We start from the raw sequence: 26,547 nt of genomic DNA, 5'->3' as shown, positions 1-26,547 counted from the left end.
TCCCACAATAGTGTGCATACGCACAGTCGTTACATGCAAGCCAAGACTGCATATGACCGTCGTGAAAACAGAGTACATACGGTCACAGCAACTTGCTGCCAAAAGGGTAAATGGGTTTCTTTGCTTCAACCCCCTTTGTCTGCTCTCCGGATTACAGTAATAAAAGAGTCTAAGTGGTTATGGGATAGAGACCATGGGGACAAACCCATGGACAGATAAGCATTAATTTCAATTGAGTAGTTTTTTACATAACTAGGCATTTCTTACATTCTTATCCACAAAAGTTGTAGTAGCTCCATTAGTAGAGTTACGACATTCCTCGGACCAGATATTGAATCTGATCACAACCCTTTAGTAGGTTTCACAAACATGGAAACTATTTCGTGAACATATGTCCCAGATAATAGAAGAACATAGTGTAACTAATAGATTCAAGAAACAATAATGGTTGACGGAAGAAATACTAGACCTTATGGAACAAAGAAGACAACAAAAGGTCAAGGCAGACAAATACAGAAAAAAAAAAAGAGAAATACAACAAAAAATACAAGCAGCTAAAAAAAGTGGATGACAGAGAGATGTTCCAAAATAAAAAAAATTAGAAAAGAAGACTGGCATGTTCAATAATAAGAAAAACACTAATACTCTAGAAAATAAAGCAGGAAAGTTATCATTGATGAACAAGAAATACTTGAAACATGAAGTAACTATATAACTGAATTGTTCCAAGATGACAGGCGAAACATATAGAGCAATGTAAATCAAGAAGGACCTGAAATTTTAAAATCTGAAGTTCTTCATACAATAAAATAAGTTAAATCCAAGAAAGCAACTGAACCAGAGAACATCTCAACTGAACTCTTAAAAATGATATGAGGATCACATAGTGCTTTAGTTAATCTATTTAATTATTTGACATAACTGAGGAATGGCTATTTTCTGTTAAGTATAAATATTAAAGTATAATATAAAGTATAAAAAATATAAGTGTTTCAGTATAAATATTATAGTTAAAAAGACATCTGTTGCAATCTGGCAACTGGTGGTTTAAAGGTTCTGGCACTATTGCCAAATCTATCTGCTAGCCAATGAAAGAGCAATTGTCAAAAAATGTTCTAATAATTAACTACAATTAATATTAAAAGAAACAAATATTAATTCATTTGTGTTTTATATAAATTATAAAATTGCAGAATGCATAAAATAATATAATAAAAATGTATGTTTTAAAAGCGTTCTCTCTTGGTATTTGAAGCATTTAACATATACATTATACATACATAGCAACACTGCCAAGGCAATATTTCATTCTGTGAAACTTAATGGACAGGGGACAGCTCATTTGAGGCTAAAAGTTAGTATTTGTTAAAATCTTGCTGTAATTTTTGTAAAAAGAGATCATGTTTGGTAGGCAATGCTATCATAAAAAAACTGTATAGAGCATGATACATAATGCATGGTGAAAAATAATGTTAGATAGAAAATACATAAAATTGAACATTGAGTACCCAATATGAATCATTCATTCAACAATCAATCATCATATGAATCATTAGCTGAAACAGAATGCATTGACATTCTGTTTCAGATTCATAGAAGTCCATCACATCCACTAGTTCTTTTGTAGTGTACTTACCACTTGGATTTGTTTGTCTTTCTTTAAACGACGTAAGTTTATGTTCCTCTTGATCTATTTCAGTCTTTATGGGGAGTTTATTTAAGGTTACATAATCAAATGTATCGATACCTTCCTTTAGGGTTTCCTGCTTAATTTCGATTTTACAACTATCAAAAGGACCATCATCAACAGCATTACAATATATTTCTGCTTGACACGTCTCATCACTAACTTCTTGTTTTACGTCCATCTGCTCCATTTGTATAAACTTTGGTTTTGGCTTGGTTATTAAAAATAATTTAACACAAAAAGTAAGGCAAAACCAAAGAATATCTTTGGCAAAAGTATAGAGAAAGTGCCGATGAAGTTAGCTACAAATGATCCGTCTGACATCTCATTTTCACACAGCGTTGCCATACTGTTGGAAAAGTATAGAAGTTAGGAAATTTTAAAAGATTGGTAAGTAATTCTAAAAAGAATGTTATTATATAACTATATGTATACTGCTTATTTTTTTTTGTCTTCCTTCTAGTTAAGGCTAGGACAACATACCATAACAACTGCCATAACAAATAAGTCACTTTTTAAGAGTCGCTGAACTTTTTGCGTAAAATCATCTTATGAAATCGGCGCTGATCATCGCCAACTTTAAATGTTATGTTTTCTCGGGCAATATATCCTTTCATTTGAACCCAAATAAATTCAACTCACAATGGTAATGTAGAATTCTCAAAACAGTAATACCATGAAGTCTATAAATTGAGCCATTGAGTCAACAACATATTGACAATATCTACCACGATGCTCTTTGATTATTGTCAGTAGTTTTGCTTTTTGACCATATCAATTTCACGGGCGTAACTGACATTCAAAATCACTGGAGTAAATATTCAAAAACTGGGATAAGTACTTTAAAAAAATAATAATCTTAATTTCATTCAGATAGGGATGGCAAATAAAAACACATTGCTTTTAGTTAATATTTATTAATTTTATTTCTTAAAATATTTATTTCAAGATCGTGTTTTAGCTGCATTAGCTCTAGCCTCTTGTATGATTCTCTTTGCATCAATTTCATTTTTTTTCTTATGTGTTCTATTTCTGTTCTGATCATTTCCATTCTTATATCATACTCTTTTTGATTTTGTTCCTCTACCCATTGCATCATTGCCATCTTTTTATCAGCCTCTAATTGCATGATTTCCAATTTTATCTTAGATTCCTGTTTAAGGTATGAACTTTGTTCGGCTATATAAGCCACCTTGGCTTTTCCCCATTTTGCCACTGAATTTTTTAAATTCTTCTTGAAGCCTGTAGCAAATATAAATTTTTTAAAATTAATACTACTACTTACTAAAATGAAAATTAAGAAATATGTATGTTACCTAAACGAAGCGTTTTTGCTTTTTATATATCTACATTAAAATATATGTAAACAGAGAACTCAACCTATGCAAGAAGAAAAAGAAATGTAGGCATGTGCCTTTTGTGCAAAAAGTCTTAAGTAATGATGTGCTGTGAAATCAACCAACCTAGATGATCATCTAAGAATGTGCCACCGATATCTGAGAACAACTGATTTTGTCAGTTGTTCTAAGAGATGTTGGGATAAAAGGGATTTTGGGCAATAACACAGTTCAATTGACAATTTAGGGATGAGACCTTCCACTCTTAGGTCATGTGGAAGGTTAGTTAAATGCCCACTCTGATTGAACCTAGCCTAAAAGGCATTCATTACAAAGATAAAGCAAAATTTTGTCTTTCTGCCTTTTATACAGATTCCCATAAAAACAGTACGCCACTAGCAAATTGGAAACTTGTAGTTGTGTCCATTATATATGTAGTCGAAAATTTGGAAAGCAAATCTTCCTTCCTGGGCTTTTATATCCCAAGTTGTAATATTTTTGTTAATATTTCAACTATTATTTACTTTCAAAAGTGTGTACAAAACTAAGTAAACAATCAAAATAACAACCTAAAACGAAGTTTTATTTTTGAATACACTAAAATACAACTTAAATTTTGTAATAAGTGCATATTTGATTATTACAACAATGAAACCTGTCAAATTTGTCTGAATCACGACTGAGAGAGGTGTCAAAGAAGAATCATTTATATTACAAGAACAAAAGGAAATGTTAAGTACCTAATACATGAATAGGCACACAAAGTTAATTAGACATGCCATAAAATATATGCTCTGTGTCAATGTTCAGGCAACTGATGATGAAATCTAGTAAAAAATAAACAAAAAAAGTATATGATCATTGAGTGGTTATTTGGTGGATCACAATTTAAGTTTTATCTTTTTATTCAAAACGTAGTAAAATACAACTTTATTTTATAAAAAGAGCCCAGTTGGCTAATAAAATCCTGACAAATTTATCTCAAATTGCCCTCAATAATACTTGACATAAAATACTTTATGACTGAAACAAAGGCTGGGGGAAGAACAGTATCTGTGTAGAAGAACAAAGGCATGTTTAATAATAGGTAGGACATTGATTGATATATGATCCAAAATATAAACTTGTATAAGAGAGAAATGTAACAAAGGAAGTCCACTCCTTACTCAGATAAAGACAATGTTATTCTAGTTACAATTTGTTCATTTTATTGTGAAAAAACAAAAAAAAGACAACAAAAAAAAAGTTTGCAAATCAATAGCATCGAAATTTGTTTCGGCGTAGATGCAAAGTTACCCGTTCGTACTCCTTTCCCACTTCCCCCTAACTACATATTTCATTATGAAATTTTCATGATAGTTTTAAGCCGAGAGCCACGGCACCACGCTGTGAGTTTATGCAGCCACCCTCTTAAACCGTAACCAAATCACCCATTTGAACTGCTCTTCTATAAGCGTCTATATTCTTTGATTTTAGATTAAACACTCTGATTTTTCATTTTCGGATGACATTCAACTAGGGTACAGATAGACTAGGCAAATGGTTATTGTTAAAGCACATTGCACTACACTAGCAATGTGCTTTAATAATTTTTAAAATCTTAAAATTACCCCAATGTTTCTAATTTACATCTTCATCTTTATTTACATCAGAAATTTACAATTTAGATACTTATAGTCAAGACAATAAGATATATGAATTATCCAATGAACATAACACTTAAAGAACTTTACAATGTAAGAATTAATCATAATAAAAATAATAAAGAATATATAACAGAAACCCACATTCATAACTAATAAACTTAACACTTATGATCCTAAATAAAATTTATAAAACAAATGAAATAGAATACTAGGATAGACTGCTTTTAGAAGTTTAAAACACAAACAAATTATTTGGTAATTATGGCAAGGCTGTGAATTAATGTATGTAATAGTAATCAGCCACTAAGAGGGACAAACAGAGAATCATGTCACAGTCAAAGTGTTCTCTAAGAACCCTCATATAAGCACACCTTCACTCCAAAATCAATATATTCGAAATAGTTAAGATACCCTGAAGTAACTTTTCAGACTTCAGAAAAAGCCCTTTCCTGAGCCACAAACTAATCTAGTAGTACCACTAGACACATAACCAACTAGGCATAAAACTAGACACCATAACTTGAAATTCTATAACTTGTGGTTATAGAGAAAAAATTATAAAGTGGCAAAAAAGTGATGAATAAGGACAGTAAACTCTGTGCACTTTCATTGTGTTTTTTAATTTACCTTTTCCTTTTGTTTGTTTTTCTTCAAGCGGTTTAAGTTTATTTTCATCGTCTATTTCAGTCTTTATAGACCATTCCTTTACGTCTACATGGCCAAATTTATCTGATTCCTCTTTAATTTCAATTTTGAACATATCCAAAGACTCATCACATACTTCATTTTCAACTATTTCTATTTTGCAGATGTTTTCATCAATTTCTTGTTTTATTTCCATTTAATTAAACTTTATTTTAATATTTTTAGAACATGCCCGCTTGTTTTGTTTTTTATTGCTTGTATCTTGTATTTTATGTCATGTCGCATGTCATTTATTTCGCACAGTGTTGCCATATAGAAATTTGTCGGAATCGGTTAGAGAAACTAATGTATGTACAAATAAATTAAATCTTGTCGAACGTACATAATCCTCGGAAGGTTCCGAATTCAAGTACAAACTTTGCAATGAGTTAACAATTTTCTCGAAGGAATCATTGGTATTGGAATACTTTAGCATTGAAATATGTTAAAAACTCTTATATTAAAAAAAAGATAGTTCTTTCAGACTGCCTTTCAGTTTATTTATTAATCCTTATATATTTTAATAAAAGATCAGTTAAAGGATTTAGCAGTCTCAGGTTTCAATATAAAATTTATTTGGGTTACAAATAAATTGAACATATTGGACTCAAAGATATCTAATGAAGTCCTCGGACTGAATACAAAATAAACAACTAGCCGAATCTTTAGCATATAATGTATATAGTGTGCCATCAATATAATATACATGGGACTAGATGTAAATAAAAATAGTCAAATTTGAAAATTTATTTATAAAATAATTGTTCATAAAAATGAGTCACTTTTTGAGATGGAGGTCTACATATTCGTATTCAGCGAAAAATTTTATATACAACTATCTTCCCTTCCATATATACTTGCGATAGAAAACTGCTTAAAAAAAATCTCAGTTGTAAGATGTTGCTTCAGTGTGTGCCGTAAAATGTTTTTTTAGATGACCTGTTTGAGAAAACTGTTTAAAACAAATCTCACACTTGTAAGGTTTTTCACCGGTGTGAACTCTCAGATGTGTTTTCAAACTTCCTGCTTCACTAAACTGCTGAAAACAAATTTCACACACGTAAGGTTTTTCTCCACTGTGTGTTCTCAAATGTACTTTCAAATTACCTGTTAGAGAAAACCTCTTAAAACAAATGTCACACTTATAAGGTTTTTCTCCGGTATGTGTTCTCAAATGAATTTTTAGACTACTTTTTAGAGAAAATGCTTAAAACAAATTTCACAGCCATAAGGTTTAAGTCCGGTGTGTGTTATTGAATGTTGTTTCAAATCACATGCTGTGCCAAACTGTTTAAAACAAATTTCACACTTATAAGGTTTTTCTCCAGTGTGCGTTCGTAAATGAGTTTTCAAAATATGTGTTTGAGAAAACTGCTTAAAACAAATTTCACACTTGTAAGGTTTTTCTCCAGTGTGAACTTTCATGTGTTCAGATAAATAACCATTTCTAGCAAACTCCTTAAAACAAATTTCACACTTGTAAGATTTTTCCCCAGTGTGGATTCTTAAATGATTTTTCAAAATATTATTTCTAGAAAATTTCTTAAAACAAATTTCACACTTGTAAGCTTTTTGTTCAGTATGAATTTTCACATGTTCAGTTAAATGACCTTTTCGAGCATACTGCTTAAAACAAATTTCACACTTATAAGGTCTTTCTTCAGTCGTAACATTTATATTTTTTATATTTATATTTAATATTTTTGCTTCCGAGTGTCCATCTTTACAGCTTTCTTTATGAGATGTATCTGCAGGTAAAGTTTCCATATTTTTCATTTTATTCCCGTCCGGAGTAAAACCTAAAATAAAAACCAACTATAAACATTTTACTGGGAAGAAAAAAATATTGCAGAAACAAAGGAATGTAATAAATAGTAAAGCCAAAGCCCAAGTGGAGCCTTGTTATCCCCAAGCCTATGCCACCATTGTATCTTATTTCTTACAGTTTAATAGTCGTTTATAAAATCAATAACTATTGTTTTATCTTAGGACAAAATAGGGGAACGACGGGTAATAGCGAACAACGGGTGATTGCGAACATCACAGAATACATGCGTACGTCATCTGTATCATTCCGTTGTAAACTTCATTTCGTGCTTCCTACTAGTCTGCACGTGGTGGCATAGATACACAGTTGCCCCGTATTTGTGGAATTTTTTACAGCGATTTATTTGTTTTTGGTGCTTGCATTACAATTTTAGCAATTCAGAAAATAAGGTATGTACCTAAACACTTGATGGTTTCATTTAAATTGTTAGTTAGTTAACTTACTATTATTTAACCTATAAAATTGTCCTATTACGGAGAAGTTAAATGCATTTATATTATGATTGTTTCGTTTCTTCATATTCATTTCCAAATCGGGTAATCACGAACAGATGTTCGCGATTACCCGCCAAGTGTTCGCGTTTACTCTTTTAATAATTTGGCTTAGATTCTTTACATTTTTGCTTTCCTTTTGCTTATTTAACAATTTGTATCTTTTTAACGGTGCCTTTTAAACGGAAGCGAAGTACCAACAAATTTTCATGGACTGATAATCAAATGAAAGCTGCTCTAAAGGCAATTGAAGAAAGACGTTATGGCCTAAGGGAAGCTGCACGGCAATTTAATATACCTGTTACATTACAAAACAGAGTCTCTAGAGGCTTTTACAAAGGCAGGCTGGGTGCAAACACTCTCTTTTCAAAGGAACAGGAAGAAGAAATGAGTCGTCATTTACTAACGTTATCTAAAATATTTTATGGATTTACCCCAATTCAGTTGCGAAAAGAGGCCTTCGCCTATGCAGAGAAATTAAACTTAAAACATAGTTTCAACAGTGAAAAACAAGAAGCAGGTAAAGACTGGTTATATGGATTCATGTCAAGGCATCCTGAGTTAAGTTTCCGTAAACCTGAAGCAACAAGTCTTAATCGCATTCAAGGTTTCAATAAGGATCAAGTCTCAAGGTTTTATGACAATTTGGTTAAGCTGTACGATGAATACAAGTTTCCACCTACTCGAATATTTAATGTCGATGAGACTGGCATTACAAACGTAAATAGGCCTAATCGGATCATTGGACCTAGAGGCCAAAAACAAGTTGGAGCCGTTACAAGTGGAGAAAGAGGCAAGAACGTGACGGTATGCTGTTGTATGAGTGCCAGCGGATCTTTTACACCTCCACTATTCATTTATCCAAGACTGAGAAGAAATCCTGCTTTAGAAAAGGATGGGCCTCCAGGTTCTTTGTACTCCTGTTCAAAAAGCGGTTGGATGAACGAAGAAGTGTTCCTGTTTTGGATTCAACATTTTGCGAAAACCAATAAACCTACAAGAGATGATCCCATTTTACTGGTGCTAGACAATCACTCCAGTCATTGCTCTATTGCAATTTATAATTTTTGCAAAGAAAATGGTATCATTATGCTGTCAATACCTCGCATCGTCTGCAACCACTAGACGTTAGCTTTTTCTCATAATTGAAGCGAGCATATGACGTTGAATGTGATTCGTTTTTAAAATCTCAACAATATGAGAAAATTGAAATGTGCCATATAAGCACTTTATTCTCAAAGGCGTATAGTAGAGTTGCAAGCATAGACAAAGCTGCAAACGGTTTTGAGAAGACCGGAATTTTTCCATTCAACCGAAATACATTTAATGAAGAAGACTTTTACAGTTCAAACGATAATCAAACTCAACAAAATCTAGCCAAGAAGGTCTTTCACAAACTATTCAAGAAGATTTACTGGAACCCCAACCAGGCCCTTCCAAAGAAAACCAGATATGTGAAAATACCGAAAATGTTTCATTCAGCGATATCTTGTCTTTACCGAAAGAAAAACAAAAGATATCTGTTCCGAAGAAGGGTGGAAGAAAAAAACAAAGATCCGAAATATTAACCTCAACGCCTTTGAAATTAGAACTCGAACAAAAGGAGCTTAGAAGGAAACAAAAAATGAAAAAAGAAATTAAAAAACAAAAATTTTTAAAAAAGAAACATAAAACTGCAAAGAGAAAAGTACTACAATCTTCAAGCGAAGAGGAAGATTCGACATCATATAAAGATGATGAATCTGATGACAATGACGATATTAATACCAACGATTGTAATGAAGGAGAATCTTGTTTAATTTGTGATGAGTTCGGGAAAAGCGAACTTTGGTTCCGTTGCATTATATGTGGTGGATGGGTGCATAAATTATGCAGCGGCTCGGACACACCGGACAACTATAAATGTGATTTTTGTTAATAGGTAATACTGTTCGCCATTACCCTTCTCATGTTTATTATTATCCGACATTTCGGGTAACAGCGAACATTTCGTGAAAATTTTTAATTGAGTTTTTTTATTATTAAAATTTTTATTTTTGATTATTCAATAACAAAAATTAATAGCTGTATTACTGTTAGCCACTCTGTAGTGGTTTCCGAGTTTTCAACATTTTTATATTTCAAATAAACAATTACTTTCCTTAAGTGTTCGTAATTACCCGTCGTTCCCCTACTATCATTCCATTACTTAGAGATAACACCTTGTTAGAATTGTTGGCAATTATTGTATTGTAACATTTGTTTAATATTAGACTTTAAATAAATTGTCTTAAATTGTTTAATTAATTATTAATTATGATATTATGTATATCAAGCGGAGAGCGCAACATACAGATTATGTAAAAATGTAATTATGTAATAAATTTCTTTTCTAAACAGCTAATGGGATATCTGAGATCTATTGGACCAAAATCCAATCCAAAACAATTGGCCTATCACTAAAATGAAATTGTTCAATCAAATATCCCCTCCTTTCCTTTGCATATTTTTACGGTTAAATATCTTATACACTAAAAGGCTAAGCCCTTTTCTTGTGCGCAATACTCCTTCTAAACGGTGGTAGATAGGAGAATAATTTTTTCGAATAATACAACATCTGTGCAGCTTATCCGCGCTGTTGCAGATAAGATTAAGATTGCCATGATGATCGCCAACATTCGTAACGGATAGGCACATCAAGAAGAAGAAGTAAGGAGAAAATACCTGTAATCTAAGAATTATTAGCAATCAAACATCGTCTATCCGTGCAGAGGCAGAAGAATCCGATGATATCAAAATCAAACGTGGGGTCCGACAGGGATGTATACTATCACCCTTGCTGTTTAACATTTACTCCGAGGAAAACTTTCAAGAAGCAGTGGGAGATGTTGAAGCCGGAATTCGAATTAACGGAGACATATTTTTGAACACAGAAGACAATTGCAAATAACTTAAATAAGGTGAGCTAAAGAAGCTAAAGAAACAGAAAAAAAGTTGGACAGTAAGCGGTACTGTAGATTCTTCTTCTGTCAGTGCCTATCCTCTATGGATGTTGGCTACCACAATGGTCCATCGTATTTTATTAGCAGCTGTTTGAAATAGGTCTGTGGTGGTCATACCTGTCCACTGTCTCAATTTCTTAAGCCAGGATATTCGGCGACGTCCAGGTCCTCTATTTCCTTCTATTTTCCCTTCTAATATCAATAGTAGTAGATTAGTAGTAGATTAGTAACTATAATAGTAGTAGTAGTAGTAGAATATACTAAAAAGCTAAGCCCCTTTCTTGTGCGCAATACTTCTCCTAAACGGTGATAGATAGGAGAATAATTTTTTCGAATAATTAAACAGATTGTTGAGTAGATTCCCTCTAAGGTTTAAAATTTAAAAAATTCGAACCGGTTTAAAAATGGCGGCCATAAAATGACTTTTTCCTATAGTAAAGTATAGGAATTCAATATTATACACAATGCAACAACGCGTCAATTCTCGAATGCTGGAATGCACAAACAAGTGTTTCCACTTAAGGAATAACGATAATGACCACTCAAAATTCGAGATCATCCTGTCTCCGATTTTAATTTATGGGGTCTGTTTTACACTATCTGATGAGTTGGTATTTTTTTATTTTTATGTTTAGTTAGAAAGTATTCTGTTTCCAACAAGTGCAGCGTGTGTGAGGTGTTGTGATTGATATTTAGAGATTTTTAGACTACGTTTTGAGTTTAATACTTGAAGAATTAAATAATGAGGTAAGCATTACTTTGTTTTTAATTTATTAGTTAGAAATATATTATTAATTTTGTTGGGAATAAGCCAAAATTTTACTTTAAATTAGGTTTATTTTAAATAAATAAAAAATAAACTTATTATAAAGTAAAATTGTGGCGTATTCTCAAAAAAGTGGAACAGTAGGCGGTAGTGTAGACTAGCGCGGAGCATCATACGGTTTTCTGTATTTTTTAAATTTAAATAATATTTAAATATAAATTTAGTTAGTTAGTTAGTTAGAGTTCTCAAACCGACTTCTTTTTCTTAAACGTGGCATTTTACAATCTAAAATATGCAAAAAAAAAAGTTACTTCTGGTTTTACTTCCGTTTTTTATTTAAGAGGGGCGGAGTCTAACAATCATATTGTTTCCATTTCCTAATGTAAATCTTCCTGAAAATCCTAAAAAACTACTGCATCGATTTTCAATGTAAAAAAATTGGCGTCAATACAGTTTATTTTTAGGATTTTTGGAACATTTACACCAGGCGACGGAAACGATGGATCGTTAGACTCCGCCCCTCTTAAATATCAGCAAAACTTACATCAAAACTCGATGTCGAGTTGGTCCGCTAGTGCTTACCTAATTGTATTTTATTAACAATAGTTTAGCACAGGTTTACATCCAGTGAATGTCTAGAATGTCATTGACAGTAGTACTCACCAGAATGTGAATTTTTAAAAGATGAAAAACGTAAGATGAGAACCTAACTTCTAAGTGGTTGATTATAAGAAACTCTGGTTAATTAATCTTGTTTTATTCTTATTTTTCTCTAATTTAAAATCCTTCTTCTTCTTCTTCTTCTTAAGGTGCCGTGCATTTCTGCGTAGGCGTCCACCGTACATCGTCTTGACAGGTGAGATGTTATCTAACCTGTCGCTTCGAGTATCAGTTGCTGAAAAGTATATCTTTCTCCTTGTAATATGTGTCCCAAGTATGCAGTCTTCATACTTTTTACATAACTAAAAAGTTCCCTATCCTGTAAGTCCGCTCTTCTGAGTAGTTCCTCATTTCTGACCCTGTCCGTCCATGATATTCTAAGCATTCGATGCAGGCACCTTTAACGTCCATGTTTCCATTCCGTACAAGAGAACAGGCCACACGTAACACCCATTTAAAATCCATATTGGATAAATATAAATGTTCGGCATCCAAAATATATAATGCAGACCATCCAAAACCCCTGAAAAATACTTGCTGAAAAGGGACAAAAGAGAGTCGGCTTTATTACAAGCGCAGAACGTATATTCTACCTAAAAGGATAAAACCAGACTTAAAGAAAAATGGGTCACCTGACTCATGAGCAAATATTTCTCGAATGGCTCCAGCATTTTTACAGTGTTGTAAAACCTTCAAAGGAGGATCCAGTTTTGTTAATCGTCGACAATCACAGTAGCCACTGTACATTAGAGACAAATAATTATTTCTGTTAAGAACGAGGAATTATTATATTAATCATACCCCCGCACACATCGCATCGACTCCAACCGCTGGATGTAGCTTTTTACTCATCGTTAAAATCAGCGTATAACATTGAATGTGGCAATTATCTTCGAAGTCATCCTTATGAGCGTATCACGACATGTGAAATAGCTGAAATATTTAAAAATTCATACATACATACAAGAAAAAGATAAAAAGACACTATACCAAGAGAAAAAAGTGGATTAGATAAGAAGAATAATAAGTAAGTTAAGGGGAATAAAGAAAAATTCGACACAAGACAAAAAGTTTGAAGTATCTTTTGTTGATATAATTCCACTACCAGGATGCTCAAAAGATAACTCAGTTAGAAATAAAAGATCCAACCACAAAAGCAACAGGAAGCAACATTCCGAAATAATGAGATCAACGCCAATGAAGTTACTTCTAGAAGAAAAATAGCGGAAGAAGGAAGAGCAAATAAGAAATAAAGCCAGCAAAGGAACCAAATGAAAAATAGGCATCGAAGAGTCCAGTCCTCCGCGAACAGTTTCAAAAAGAAACTGTATAAGAACACAGCTTGAAATGACAAACAAGACACTTCTGTTACAGGAGCGCGTAAAGAAGAAAGACTGGATGACGGATGAAATCCTTGATATGATGGAAGAAAGAAGACAACACAAATGCAAAAATCAAGTGAAGTATCACGAAACAAGTCACAATATAAAAACAAAGATAAAGGAAGCGAAGGAACGCTGGCTGAAGGAGAAATGCGATGAAATCGAAGAGGGCAACAGAAGATATGACTACCACAACATGCACAAAAAAATCAAAGAATTAACAACTAAAAAGAAAACCAATAATCCCCACCCGACACTAATAGACGCAGACGGTAACCTTATATCAGACGATTTGAAGCTCATTGACACATGGAAAGATTACGTAGAACGACTTTTTAACGATAAACGCAGAGCGGCAGTGGACCAAGATGACGACATGACTGAACCCGAAATACTAAGGTCTGAAGTGGAAAAAGCCATTTCATCGCTAAAAAACGACAAAACACCAGGTCCCGACAACATACAGGGCGAGATCATAAAACAACTATGCGAAACGGATGACCACTTCCTCGATTTTCTGACAGGCCTATTTAACACCTTTTACGACAAAGGGGAGATTCCGGAGGAATGGCTTCGATCGACCTTTGTAGCCATACCTAAAACACCAAGTGCAAAACACTGTGATCAACACTGCTTAATAAGCTTGATAAATCACATTACCAAAGTTTTCACCAAAATCATACACAATAGAATATATAACAAATGCGAAGCAAATATATCGGAGTCACAGTTCGGATTCCGAAGCGCATTGGGCACAAGAGAGGCGATCTTCAGTCTGCAAGTTTTAATTCAAAGATGCAGAGACATGCACAAGGACGTCCACTTGTGCTTCATCGACTTCTCCAAGGCGTTTGACAAGGTCAAACATGATAAACTCATGGAAATGCTCAGGGAGATGCATATTGATGGCAAGGATCTGCGCATAATAACCAGTCTCTATTGGAACCAAAGTGCTGAGATGAAGATGGGCAACTTACACAGTGGGAAAATAGATATTAAAAAGGGTGTACGACAGGGATGGGTCCTCTCGCCGCTCCTGTTCAATATATACTCTGAACAAATCTTCAGAGAAGCACTGGGAGAAGTTTCGGAGGGTATCAAAGTAAACGGAGAGGTAATCAATAATATTAGATATGCTGACGACACAGTTATTATCGCAAATGACTGCAACGAGCTTCAAAGACTCATGCAAAGCATACACACAGCAAGTCAAGAATATGGTTTAGAACTCAATACAACCAAAACTAAATGCATGCTCATCAGCAGAACACAACAACCTCCGATGCAATTGACATTAAACAACCGAAAAATAGAACAAGTGGAGACATACACATACCTTGGAACCACAGTCAACACAAAATGGGACCAGTCAACAGAAATAAGATCACGAATTGAAAAAGCGTTCAACAATATGAAAAAGTGGTTCACAAGTAAAATCTCAATGGAACTAAAATTAAGACTGGTCAAGTGTTATGTCTTCCCGGTCTTGTTCTATGGAGCAGAGGCATGGACCACAACGGAAGCCACCCTGAAGAAACTAGAAGCCTTTGAGCTGTGGATATATCGCCGTATTCTTCGGATATCCTGGACAGACCACATCACTAACGTGGAAGTAATGCAGAGAATAGGCAAAAGCAAAGAAATAATCTTCACCGTAAAGAAACGGAAGCTTGAGTACTTCGGACATGTCATGAGGCATACTAAGTACCGGCTGCTACAGTTAATAGCCCAAGGAAGAATCGACAGTAGGAGAGGACCGGGAAGAAGACGACACTCATGGATGTATAACCTGCAACAATGGTTCGGACTAACATCGGCCGAACTGTTCAGAGGTGCCGTAAACAAAGTCAAAATAGCCTTGTTAATAGCCAACGTCCGAAACGGATAGGGCAAAGGAAGAAGATAAAAACACAGAAGATATATCATCTGAAGATCGAAGATGAAGATAATGCCGATGACCGTGACAGGGACGTTAACGAAGATATTTGCACAATTTGTGGCAAATTCGGTAAAAACAGAGAACTCTGGATCCAATGCAGCATTTGCGGCCAATGGGCACACAAAGACTGTACCAGTTTCGGAGGCAAAACTTACATTTGCGATTTCTGCATTTAATTATTTTTTAAATGGGGGTAATAGTGCCCCTCGGCAGCGAGTAAATATGGTCACCAGCAGAAGTCTGAAAAACCGTTTTAATTTTTTTTTGTTCTGTTTAAAAATCTTTCGTACATAGAGTTTTAAGTACTAAGGTTTGAAGTTTTATTTACGTTAACAGTATAATTTTTAAAGCTATGTAGAAATATAAATAAACCAAAAAGCATAGACAGCCACTATTCCCCCCCTTTCCCCTAACAAGATTAGAATGGAATACCAGCCTTATCTGCAAAAAATGTATACATAAATTAATGACCAACATATTCATTTTTTGTTTAACAAAATAGTCTTCACAACGTAAACTACAATTCAATCTCTATAATTAATTAATCAGTTAAATATTTAAAATCTATTACAAAATTTGTATCCTCTAAACTTATAAAATATATAATCACTGCCATTTTAATGTATCGGTATTAAGTACTTACCTTCGTAATTTGTTGTTTGCTGTTCTTCAAATAGTATAAATTTATATTCATCTTGTTCTACTTCGGTATTTTCCGAGAATTTTAAATACTCAAATTCATCAAATGTATTTTCTTGCTTGGGTTCCTCGTTTATTTCTATTTTTAAGGTAGTCAAAGAACCACCATAAGTCTGATTATTATCTCTTTCTATTTTATAAGTCTTTCTACTAACGTCTGGTGTTATTTCCATACTTAGTTTTATATTTACATCCAAAAAAACAAAATCTGTAAATTTTATTACGAAACCAAATCAATAAAAGGAAGAATATATGAGTTCATTTTCTGCGCGAACTCATAGCATACCAAAAAAGCTTGTGCTCAGTGGTGGAGTATAGAATAAAGTTACCAGAGGTACAAGTAATAAGTATCCGAAAGTCACTCGATAATTGTTCAAACTCGGGCTCACCGCTAAGAAAATTGATTTTAAAATTATCAGCAATATCGTTTTCGTGATTTGTATTTTTAATAATTTAATTCATAACAGCTATTGATTTATTAATTTTGTAATCAAAGCACTTATATAATTCAGATAGAACAATGAAGGCACCATTAATATTTGCTGATAGACTCGTAGTAAAAAATATATGTAGTTTGAGATGAAATTGATTACAATCATATCATTTAATTTCAGTTACTATACGGGGTGTCTCGGAAAATAGTACATTACTTAAAGGTAGGGGCTGATCTAAAACAAAAAAGGCTTACAATATTTTTTTGTAAAGTTAACCGTTTCAAAAAAATTCGCTATCACGATCGTTAGGCATAATATTATGTATTGATAATGAGAGTATGTATGGTTTGTGCATAATGATAACAGGGATTTCTTTTTTTTGGGAGGGGGACTGGGAGAACTAACGTTCGGAGAACTAACTGCGAACAAGAAATGAAAAAATACAGAAATTTCCTGAGCAAATATTATACAAAAAGATTTCTAAACAATTTAAAATTAGGACGCCGTTTATAAAATCCTGTTGTTACTTGAAAAAAAGGTATAGGGTTTTTCTTTCCTAAATTTGTTTAAGGATGCATATTTTTTTACAGAAATACTTTTTACAAAGAAAAAACGTTTTTTTTTGTTATTTTATATTGATTTTCTATTACTTTAAAATGAGTATACAATCCTTCATTTTTTATAAATATAGTTACGCACCCTGGCACCAGGCGATGCGCCAATCGTCGTTTTACTTGTTAACACGGTATTGGCACTGCTAGGTGGGAGTGTGCTGTGAAAGAAAACGCAAAGCAAAATAGCAAACAAAAGACAAAAGTGATTTTAATAGGGTATTTGTAGTTGTTTATATTTTTTGCTAATACTGAAGTACCTAAAACAAAGTTTAATCAAATGGAGATAAAACAAGAATTTAGTGAAAATCCTGGTAAAGTAGAAATAGATAATGAGGAATGTGACATTCCTTTGGAGACTTTCAAAGTTGAAATTAAAGAGGAAACTCTTGGTTATTTAGACTTAAAGGAATGCCATATAAAGACAGAAATTGAAGATGAATCACCTAAAGAAAGAGAAACAAAGGAAAAAGGTAAATGATAGAAAAATTGTTGAACAGAGTAAATAAGTGTTCTTGAATAATGATTTTCAATAAATGTCCTGATGATGAAATGGGACATAAGACTTTAATTCTCATTAAGGATAGGTAGAAAATGTAAATATTTGTTTATGATAGTATATTTCTTTTAATATAACTATAATCTACATAATAAATATAATTGCCTGACAGTTTTTACATTGAGGTTGATCTCCATTTGGTATGACAGTTAATAAGAGTTGGTATCTTTTCTAAAAGAAAAAAATTTATATACTTAATCTAACTAGTCACTGTAGATAACATTGTGTCGTCTAAGAGATTAAAAAGTCTTAATTATTGATGTTATTTTCTAGATGAGTGTAGTTAATGATCCAATAATACATTATTATGTTTTTATTACGTAATATTGATTATATAATATATAAACACAATTTTAGGTCTCTAGTGTGAAGATATACAAACTGATGCATATGATGTATTAAAAGAAGAATGCATTATAAGAATCTGAAGTTTAAACCAAACTTTTGCTACAAATGTAAACATTAAAGAAAATCTGTGGATGTGTAAAATTTGCTCGAAACATTCAGTAACAAAGAAATGTTTAAAAATACATATGTAAGAACATATCGCCAAAAAAATATGTAACATTTGCTGTAAACAATTTTCAACAAATTATGACTTAAAAATACACATTAGGAGGCACACTGGTGAAAAACCTTTTGCATGTGAAATTGGCAATAAACAGTTTACAACAAGTTCCCAACAAAAAGAACATACAAAAATACACACTGGAGAAAAATCAGTTATGTGTGAAATTTGCAATAGACAATTTTTACTAGACCATCAATTAAAAGTACATATGAGCTATTAAAAGTTTCAACTAAGTTCTAAATTAAAAGAAACTTGTCAAAATACACACTGCATTTGAACACACACAAAATGAAAAACTATTTACATGTGAAATTTTTAAAAGACAGTTTTTACTAAACTATCATTTAAAAATACATATGAGATTACACACTGGAGAAAAACCTTTCACATGTGAAATTTGCACTAAACAGTTTACAACAAATTCCCAAATAAAAGAATATGTGAAAATACATACTGGGGAAAAACCTTTTCCATGCGATATTTGCACAAAAAAGTTTTTACGTACTTTTAATCTAAAAACATACATGAGAATACACACTGGGGAAAAACGATTTGAATGTGAAATTTGTACTAAACAGTTTTCACATAAGTCCATGTTTAAAATACATATGAAAATACACAATGAGGAAAAATAATATTTATTTAATTGAGGAATTTACTCAAAAATATTTTCACAAAAATATAGTGTCCTATAATATCTCCTATGTTGCTATACATTCATTAATATTGAAGATACTATGTACTGATCTTTTGGTGGCTGCCTTATTTGTTTTTTCTATCTTAATATATTCGTTATTTCATTACCTTTCATTTAACACATCACACACTCCAATCAGGCCAATAACAAAGGAGATATTATATAATACCCTTTTGGCATTGTTGCTATGTGTTTTTTTTCTTCTTTTCCAATGATGCGTCATACGTCACGATTAGACGATCTATTCTACACCCACCACAAAAAACTAAAAAACTATTTAAATCATCAATACGACTTTTTATCACAAAATACTATCAGCTATTCCGTACAGTTGTTTGTAAACAAACATGTTAGGTTAGGTTAATAATATAAATAACAATAAAGTGCATGTGAACACATACCTAAATAGGATTTTACGACTAAATGTAGTTTTATTATACTAGCTTTGAAGCGTCCTGTGGAATAATTCCGTTTGCCAATTTTCGTAAAATTTTTATATTTCAGTTGCAACCATGTCTCCTAAGCATTGTTTTTTGTGTTTAATGTCAAAATATGCCTTGGTTCATTTTTTAGAGCCAAATGAATTTGCCACCCACAATTTAGGACTTTTTTAAGTATGATTTATCCAACGCACATCAGTGGACCTGTCTTTGTTTACATTTAGAAAACTTTATTGTGGTCTCGTTAGACCCATTCTGGAGTTTGGATCAGTTGTATGGTCCCCATCATACCACTGTTACATTCAACAGATTGAAAGAGTCCAGAATAAATTTCTGAGGGTAGCAGCCTATAAGAGTGGATACAGGAGAGAGGAATACAACTATCAGTGGGTAAGAGATAGTCTTAACTTACCAACACTTGAGTCAAGGAGGACATTGTTAGATTTATGTTTCTTACACAAAGTTATCAATGCTTTTATAGATTGTCCTCAACTCTTATCGCTTGTTAGTCTTAAAGTTCCTAGTAGAAGCAACAGACAATCAGAAATCTTTTCAGTGCCATTTCACCACACTAATTATGGTATCAATGAACCAACTACACGATTGGTCCGGAGTGCTAATAGCCTACCAAGACAAATGGATATTTTTGACTCCAAAATTAGTTTGTTTAAAAAACAACTAAAAAGTATCTTACAATAAGTTTGTTGTACATCTATATTATTCTTATATGTTTGTATTATTCTGAGGTGTTTGTTATTTTAATAATTTATTGTTGTTAAGGTGTAACTTTGTAAAACTTGTGATTGTTATTTTAATAATTTATTGATTGTAAGATGTAACTTTGTAAAAATTGTAAGTAAATGGATGCCATATATAAATAAATAAATAAATAAATAGATTATTTTGGAGTTGTTTTGTAATACGACGAGGTGGCTTTGGTGACTGTTATCATTATGTTATATTGACACTTACATTTTGTTTACCTATGATTGATCATGGTTCTTAGTGTCGAAGAATTGTGCGAAAGGATAGTGGAACGTTTATACAAACTGGAACAAGCAAGCGTAAAGCCGGAGGTGACAGGAAGTGCAAATCGTTTTATAAGATTCAACGCTTTGCGGGATCGTCATTTAACAGCGGTGCAAACAAGAAATCAGCTTCAAGAGGTTGGAGGCAATAATGTAAGTGTATTTACATATTCGTCGAAGATTACATGAATTTGGTTTGCAAAGTAGGCCCAAATTACTTCCAGGGCACAGAGTGGCTAGACTACAATTTTCCAAGGAACATTTACATTGGAATTTTGGGTAATGGAGTAATGTTTTTTGAGCGCTTTTGTGACATGCTTGGTAGAAATATTAGAGGTCGCACCAGCCTCAATTAACGAACTTCGCTTGGCTCTAGAAGAGGAGTGGCAAAACATCCAGCAAGATGATATTCGCAACCTCATAGACAGCATGAGCCAACATGTACAGGCAGTTATAGAGGCTAGGGGAGGCAATACAAAGTATTAAGTTATTTTTTAGGAGTTTTTGTTTATTATTTGCGTACTTAGGTTAAGTTAGATTTAAGTTGTTTTTTTATGTTTTGTTACCGTTATCATTGTTCATTAAAACCAAGATCATGTCGTTGCTTTTAATCATTAATTAACTACAGTGTTTCAGGGATGTCAATATGTATTACAAGTTAATACAACAGATAATGGTAATAATAAAAAAAGTCATAAGTTGTGAGTGGCAAAGTCATTTCGCTCCTAAAAATGATTCAATCCATATTTTTACATGAGACAAAAAACATAATACTAAGAAGACATAGTTGCAATCGAAAAACAAGATTTTACAAAAATCCGCTAACGGAATTATTCCACAGAATGTTGCAAAGTTAGGAAAAAAACCACCTTTCGATTAACCCCGTATAATAAGTCAAATACAACATGTTATTAAAAAACTCACTATGCTAAATTAAAATTGATAAACTTTTACACAGTGTGCTAAAAAATCATCAAAATAGGGCTAAAATAAAAAAACTGAAATACTTTGAATTCGACCAAAATTTTCTCCGTTGCGTTTTTTAGCTCTGAGTAGGTAATTCCAGCAATAATCGACACAAGTCGGTGGGGTCACCCTCTCCGATTTGTCTGAAATTTTACACAAATGTTGTACTAGACAAAAAAAAACATGATTGTCAAATTTTCAGACCTTAATATTCAAAATGGCGGCCGTGGCGCGCTATTGAAGTTTCGCGCTCTTTATCAATTTTTTTTCATGTTTCGCCGATTTTTTTAGTACAGCGAGCTAACTATGCTTAAACAAATATCCACTATATGTTTTCCAATGTAAAATTTCCCGCTGAACACGATCCTGGTGTCAGAATTGCAATATGACGTCATGTAAAGCCACAAAATGCGAAACAAAGCGCTTTTTTTGAAAAATTCATATCTCAAAAACACCCTCTTTAATTTTTTTCAAATTTTCACAAAAGACGCCTTAATACAAGTACTTTCGAATAAAAGTTGTCTCAGAAATCCTTTTTATATGTTTGAAGCCGCTGAGCCCTATAAAAGTCCAAAAAACGCAATTTTCCCGCCTTTTTTAGCGCTTTTCCTTCGGTTTTCAGCTTCCAAATAACTTTTAGAGGTTTTCTGACAACGAATTCGAATTCTACGGAAAATTTTACACAAAAAATGACTATTTTGAATTTATTTACCACCGATTTTACCGTTTTATAGGGGGCGACACAATATTAAACGCAGAATTGCCCGCTGTAATCAATACATTTTTTGCGCTAGGATTTTATTATTATACACACAAAAAATATTCAAGTATTTTTGATAATAGATGCCAGAAGAAATAGATGCTGAACACGAATCAACTACATCCACTGCTCATACTTAACCTGGTACGCGATCATATCACCACTTCATCCCGTTGTCGGATTCAGTGGTAGCATGTAAAAGCACAAGCTTTGAAAAAGAAATCAATATTAGATTTGATTTATTAAAAAGCAAAAAATACAAATGGAAACAGTGTTCATACGTATCATTTGTCTGTCATCAATTAAGGTCTGAAAATTTGACAATCATGTTTTTTTTTTGTCTAGTGCAACATGTGTGTAAAATTTCAGCCAAATCGGATAGGGTGACCCCACCGACTTGTGTCGATTATTGCTGGAATTACCCGTGTATATTCCTCATTATTCTGTATGTTTAATGGTCCAATAATACATTATTATTTTGTTTTTATTACGTAATATTGATTTTATATATAAACATAATTTTAGGTTTCTCATGTGAAGATATACAAACTGATGCTATTGATGTACTAAAGAAAAACATTGGGCATGTAAAATTTGCTCTAAACACTATACAACAAAGAAAAATCTAAAAATTCATATGAAAGAACACATCGTCCCAAAAATATGTAACGTTTGCTGTAAACAATTTTCAAGAAATTATGACTTAAAAATACACATGAAGACTCACACTGGCGAAAAACCTTTTGCATGTGAAATTTGCAATAAACAGTTTCTACGAAACTCTCAACTAAAAGTACATATGAAAATACACACTGGAGAAAAACCATTTACATGTGAAATTTGCAACAGACCGTTTTCAGCAAAGTATCGATTACAAAAACATATGAAAGTACACACTAGAGAAAAACTTTTCACATGTGAAATTTGCAACAGACAGTTTAGAGGAAACTTTCAGTTAAAACTACATATGAGATCACACACTGGAGAAAATATTTTTACATGTGAAATTTGCAGTAAACAGTTTTCACGAAACTCTCAACTAAAAGTACATACGAAAACACACACTGGAGAAAAACCATTTACATGTGAAATTTGTAACAGACAGTTTTCAGTAAAGTATCGATTAAAAGAACATACGAAAATACACACTGGAGAAAAACTTTTCGTATGTGAAATTTGCAACAGACAGTTTAGAGGAAACTTTCAGTTAAAAGTACATATGAGATTACACACTGGAGAAAATATTTTTACATGTGAAATTTGCAGTAAACAGTTTCCACGAAACTACCAACTAAAAGTACATATGAAAACACATACTGGAGAAAAATCATTTACATGTGAAGTTTGCAACAGGCAGTTTTCAGTAAAGTATCGATTAAAACAACATACGAAAGTACACACTGGAGAAAAACATTTCGCATGTGAAATTTGCAACAGACAGTTTAGAGGAAACTTTCAGTTAAAAGTACATATGAGATTACATACTGGAGAAAATATTTTCACGTGTGAAATTTGCGATAAACAGTTTCCACGAAACTCTCAACTAGAAGTACATATGAAAACACATACTGGAGAAAAACCATTTACATGTGAAATTTGCAACAGACAGTTTTCAGTAAAGTATCGATTAAAACAACATACAAAAGTACACACTGGAGAAAAACTTTTCACTTGTGAAATTTGCAACAGACGGTTTAGAGGAAACTTTCAGTTAAGAGTACATATGGAAAAACACACGGGGAAAACCTAATTTTTATTTATTTAACTGTGAAATTTACTCCAAAATGCACTTAAAATATACACTGAAGGAAAACCTTTCACGTGTGAAATTTGCACCAAATAGTTAACCAACCTTCTGGAAAGAAAATGATATTATATTCATACATAAAAAATGCAATTAAATGTACTATAAGACATAACAGGACAAGTTTGAAAAGTTTCATCAGTTTCAATATTTGAAATCAACCACTTCTGAAAACAACATGAAACAATGAACATGAAGAACAAACCAATCGTTGCTGTGTTCGCGCTAGAAAAAATAATGAAATCTAAAAGTGTATTCCGCAACACGAAAATGAGAATTTATCATTTACTCCTAAACACCTATAATAACGTGTTCATGGCAAATATGGATATTTTTACGCCAGCCTTGCTACGCACCTGACTGAATTTACTTGGCGATTCGCAGAATGTGTTTACAGCTGTCCCGATGTCGCGAGAGTTCCACTGGATTGTAGAAACACTTCGAAAAAAATAGGCGAACTGTATATAAAGGCGATTAGAATTTAAGGAGTCAGTCTAATAAATATATTTGTACAGTTAAATAAATAAACGATATAAATTCATCGTATTTTAGTGTTACTGTTAAGAGATTTTAAATTAATTAAAATAAAAATTACAATTATGTATAAAACAAAATAAGAACCGATTAAAAATCTCAGAAAGGAGAATTCTTAGAGGGATATATGGGACGGGTAAGTATAACAATACAGAACAGAGTAAGAACTGGCCGGGAATTGGAAAAATTATTCATTTGATCAATAAATTATATGAATCGTTAACTGCAGAAAGGCATCATGTCCAATATGTACGAATTTTGTGTATTTTATTAAAATTATTTCCAGTAGCAAAACGCAACGTTTACTACAAAAAGGAAACACGTCCGCGTATTAGTATTGGCATGGCAACACTTTCAATATTCTATTTACTGCAGAAAGAGAACTTGTCCTGGACTGCCGCAACAAACTGAACTGCGAAACTATAAACTAGAACTGTATGACAAATATTCGAACTATCCTCACAGTTGAGTTTAGTCAGACAATATTGTGTTTTGTTCATTGATGATATTTGTTAATAATTAAATTAGAAGGAGTGGTTCAGATGAGGAATGGCGTGTAAACAAGAAAAGAAAAGGTTTTACGAATGATGACAAACATAAAAGGAACATAATAAAGAAGTCTAAAGTGGCTGGACAAGAACACGTAAACTGGGTTGGCAAAACTGTACCAGCTAAAAAACCAGGCTCAAATTTTTGCAGGTAAATATTGTTTTATTCATTGTTGGTAATTTGTACATTTTGGTTTAAATACCATTTTACTGATAATTTAATCTTGTATGTATTTCGAAGTAATATTAGGCTACTAAAACCTAAATTCAAAGTCATTTACTTATCTCCAATATCTTTTTCACTGAATTACTGTTACAATAATTTACGAACAACTAGAACAAACGACCCAACAAGTAAACCAACGTGACATACTAATAGTGATGGGCGATATGAACGCTAAAGTTGGAGAAGACAATATTAACTTAGAAACCGTAATGGGCAAACATGGCCTAGGAATGATGAATGAAAACAGAGCGCTTTACAAATTTTTGTTCCAGTCATAGTTTAGTTATTGGTGGAACGATCTTTCCACATAAAAATATTCACAAGGTAACATGGACTGCACCTGGCCATACAAGAGAAAATCAAATCGCTATATCAAAAAGATGGAGATCATCTCTTCTTGATGTACGTAATAAAAGAGGAGCAGACATCGCAAGTGACCATCATCTCGTAATTGGTACCATTAAAATCAAGATGGCAAAAAACAAAACCACGCGAAATACCAAGAGACCAACATACAATCTAGATAAACTAAAAACGGTCCCAGGAAGACATATGTTTAGAGAGGAACTTCAACTCAAAACAAGAGAACGTGAAATAAATAGCTGGGAAGATTTCGCAGATGTTTTGACAGAAATAGCTGAAGACAAACTGGGTAAAAAAGAGAAAGATAAAAAGGAATGGATATCAGATGAAACATGAAATCTTTGGAGGAAAGAAAACAACGAAAAAAAGATATCCTGCAAGCAAGAACTGTAGAAAGAAGAGCACACCGACAACAGGAATATCAAACAATAAATAAATTAGTTAAAAGAAAAGCAAGAAGAGACAAAAGAAGGTGGGCTGAAGAACTTGCAAAACAAGCAGAAACAGCTGCACAACACAACAGAACTAGGGAGCTTTACCAAATTACTAGATGACTAACACAAAAAGGGTCCAACTGTTCGAACATTGTAAGATCCAAAGATGCCTGTTCGGTGACTGTACCATCTAAATAGTTATAGACTGCTAGAATCTTAATACAGCCCTGTACAATTATATAAACATCAGATTTCACGTGTTCTGTGCATGTATTTGCTGACCGCTACTTTCCTGTCGAGTGAATTTAGTATAGTTCGGTCTCTTCTGTCCCTATTTTTAATTGTGAATAAATTTCTGCCGCCTCTTCTGTTCTGCAAGACATAATGCTAATGTCATCGGCATAGACGGTGGTTTTTGTACGCACTTATGACAAATCAAAAGATGGAAAAGGAAAGTATTTTTGAAGTGTAC

At 32.8% G+C, this 26,547-nt stretch overlaps 4 protein-coding genes across 10 annotated transcripts in view; 1 reads left to right on the top strand and 3 right to left on the bottom strand.

The window, feature by feature from the left end:
• Positions 1 to 2,522, bottom strand: part of LOC140443439 (uncharacterized) — a 7,506-nt gene extending 4,984 nt beyond the window's left edge. Inside the window, exon 1 of one of the 3 annotated variants that reach the window (XM_072534715.1) lies at positions 1,637 to 2,522. In XM_072534715.1, coding sequence (XP_072390816.1) covers positions 1,637 to 1,877 — 241 coding nt within the window. In that variant the 5' untranslated portion in view covers positions 1,878 to 2,522. The remainder of the gene's footprint in view (positions 1 to 1,636) is intronic. The other 2 variants (XM_072534698.1, XM_072534707.1) reach the window with 2 other exon arrangements.
• On the top strand, positions 1,319 to 26,547 carry LOC140443465 (uncharacterized). Of its 5 annotated transcripts, XM_072534758.1 has the most exons (3): positions 17,052 to 17,618; positions 18,062 to 18,239; positions 22,692 to 26,546. In XM_072534758.1, exon 3 carries the CDS (start codon positions 22,804 to 22,806, stop codon positions 23,914 to 23,916), a length of 1,113 nt encoding a protein of 370 aa, XP_072390859.1. In that variant the 5' UTR covers positions 17,052 to 17,618; positions 18,062 to 18,239; positions 22,692 to 22,803; the 3' UTR covers positions 23,917 to 26,546. The 5 variants fall into 5 exon arrangements, with proteins under 5 accessions (XP_072390877.1, XP_072390867.1, XP_072390887.1 ...); XM_072534776.1 differs by lacking the exons at positions 17,052 to 17,618; positions 18,062 to 18,239 and adding an exon at positions 1,319 to 1,354; XM_072534766.1 differs by lacking the exons at positions 17,052 to 17,618; positions 18,062 to 18,239 and adding an exon at positions 7,355 to 7,571.
• On the bottom strand, positions 2,595 to 5,599 carry LOC140437429 (uncharacterized). The gene is made up of 2 exons (XM_072526959.1): positions 5,298 to 5,599; positions 2,595 to 2,929 (listed from the first exon to the last, which is right to left on the bottom strand). The coding sequence occupies exons 1-2, from the start codon at positions 5,509 to 5,511 to the stop codon at positions 2,595 to 2,597; spliced, it is 549 nt and encodes a 182-aa protein (XP_072383060.1). The 5' UTR covers positions 5,512 to 5,599.
• LOC140443484 (uncharacterized) lies at positions 6,138 to 16,575 on the bottom strand. Its single transcript, XM_072534795.1, has 2 exons — positions 16,045 to 16,575; positions 6,138 to 7,153 (listed from the first exon to the last, which is right to left on the bottom strand). Exons 1-2 carry the CDS (start codon positions 16,271 to 16,273, stop codon positions 6,549 to 6,551), a joined length of 834 nt encoding a protein of 277 aa, XP_072390896.1. The 5' UTR covers positions 16,274 to 16,575; the 3' UTR covers positions 6,138 to 6,548.

The sequence above is a fragment of the Diabrotica undecimpunctata genome, chromosome 1 (assembly GCF_040954645.1).
Source record: "Diabrotica undecimpunctata isolate CICGRU chromosome 1, icDiaUnde3, whole genome shotgun sequence".
NCBI lineage: Eukaryota > Metazoa > Arthropoda > Insecta > Coleoptera > Chrysomelidae > Diabrotica > Diabrotica undecimpunctata.
This window is presented reverse-complemented; position numbering and strand designations above follow the sequence as displayed.

Bases quoted from the DNA above. Each gene is read 5' to 3' on its own strand.
- LOC140443484 (XM_072534795.1), bottom strand. From the start codon at position 16,273: ATGGAAATAACACCAGACGTTAGTAGAAAGACTTATAAAATAGAAAGA. The intron at 7,154-16,044 runs GTAAGTACTTAA...TTTTTATTTTAG, and splicing joins GCAAACAACAAATTACGAAG to GTTTTACTCCGGACGGGAAT.
- LOC140437429 (XM_072526959.1), bottom strand. From the start codon at position 5,511: ATGGAAATAAAACAAGAAATTGATGAAAACATCTGCAAAATAGAAATA. The intron at 2,930-5,297 runs GTAAATTAAAAA...TATTTGCTACAG, and splicing joins AAAACAAACAAAAGGAAAAG to GCTTCAAGAAGAATTTAAAA.
- LOC140443465 (XM_072534776.1), top strand. From the start codon at position 22,804: ATGAAAGAACACATCGTCCCAAAAATATGTAACGTTTGCTGTAAACAA.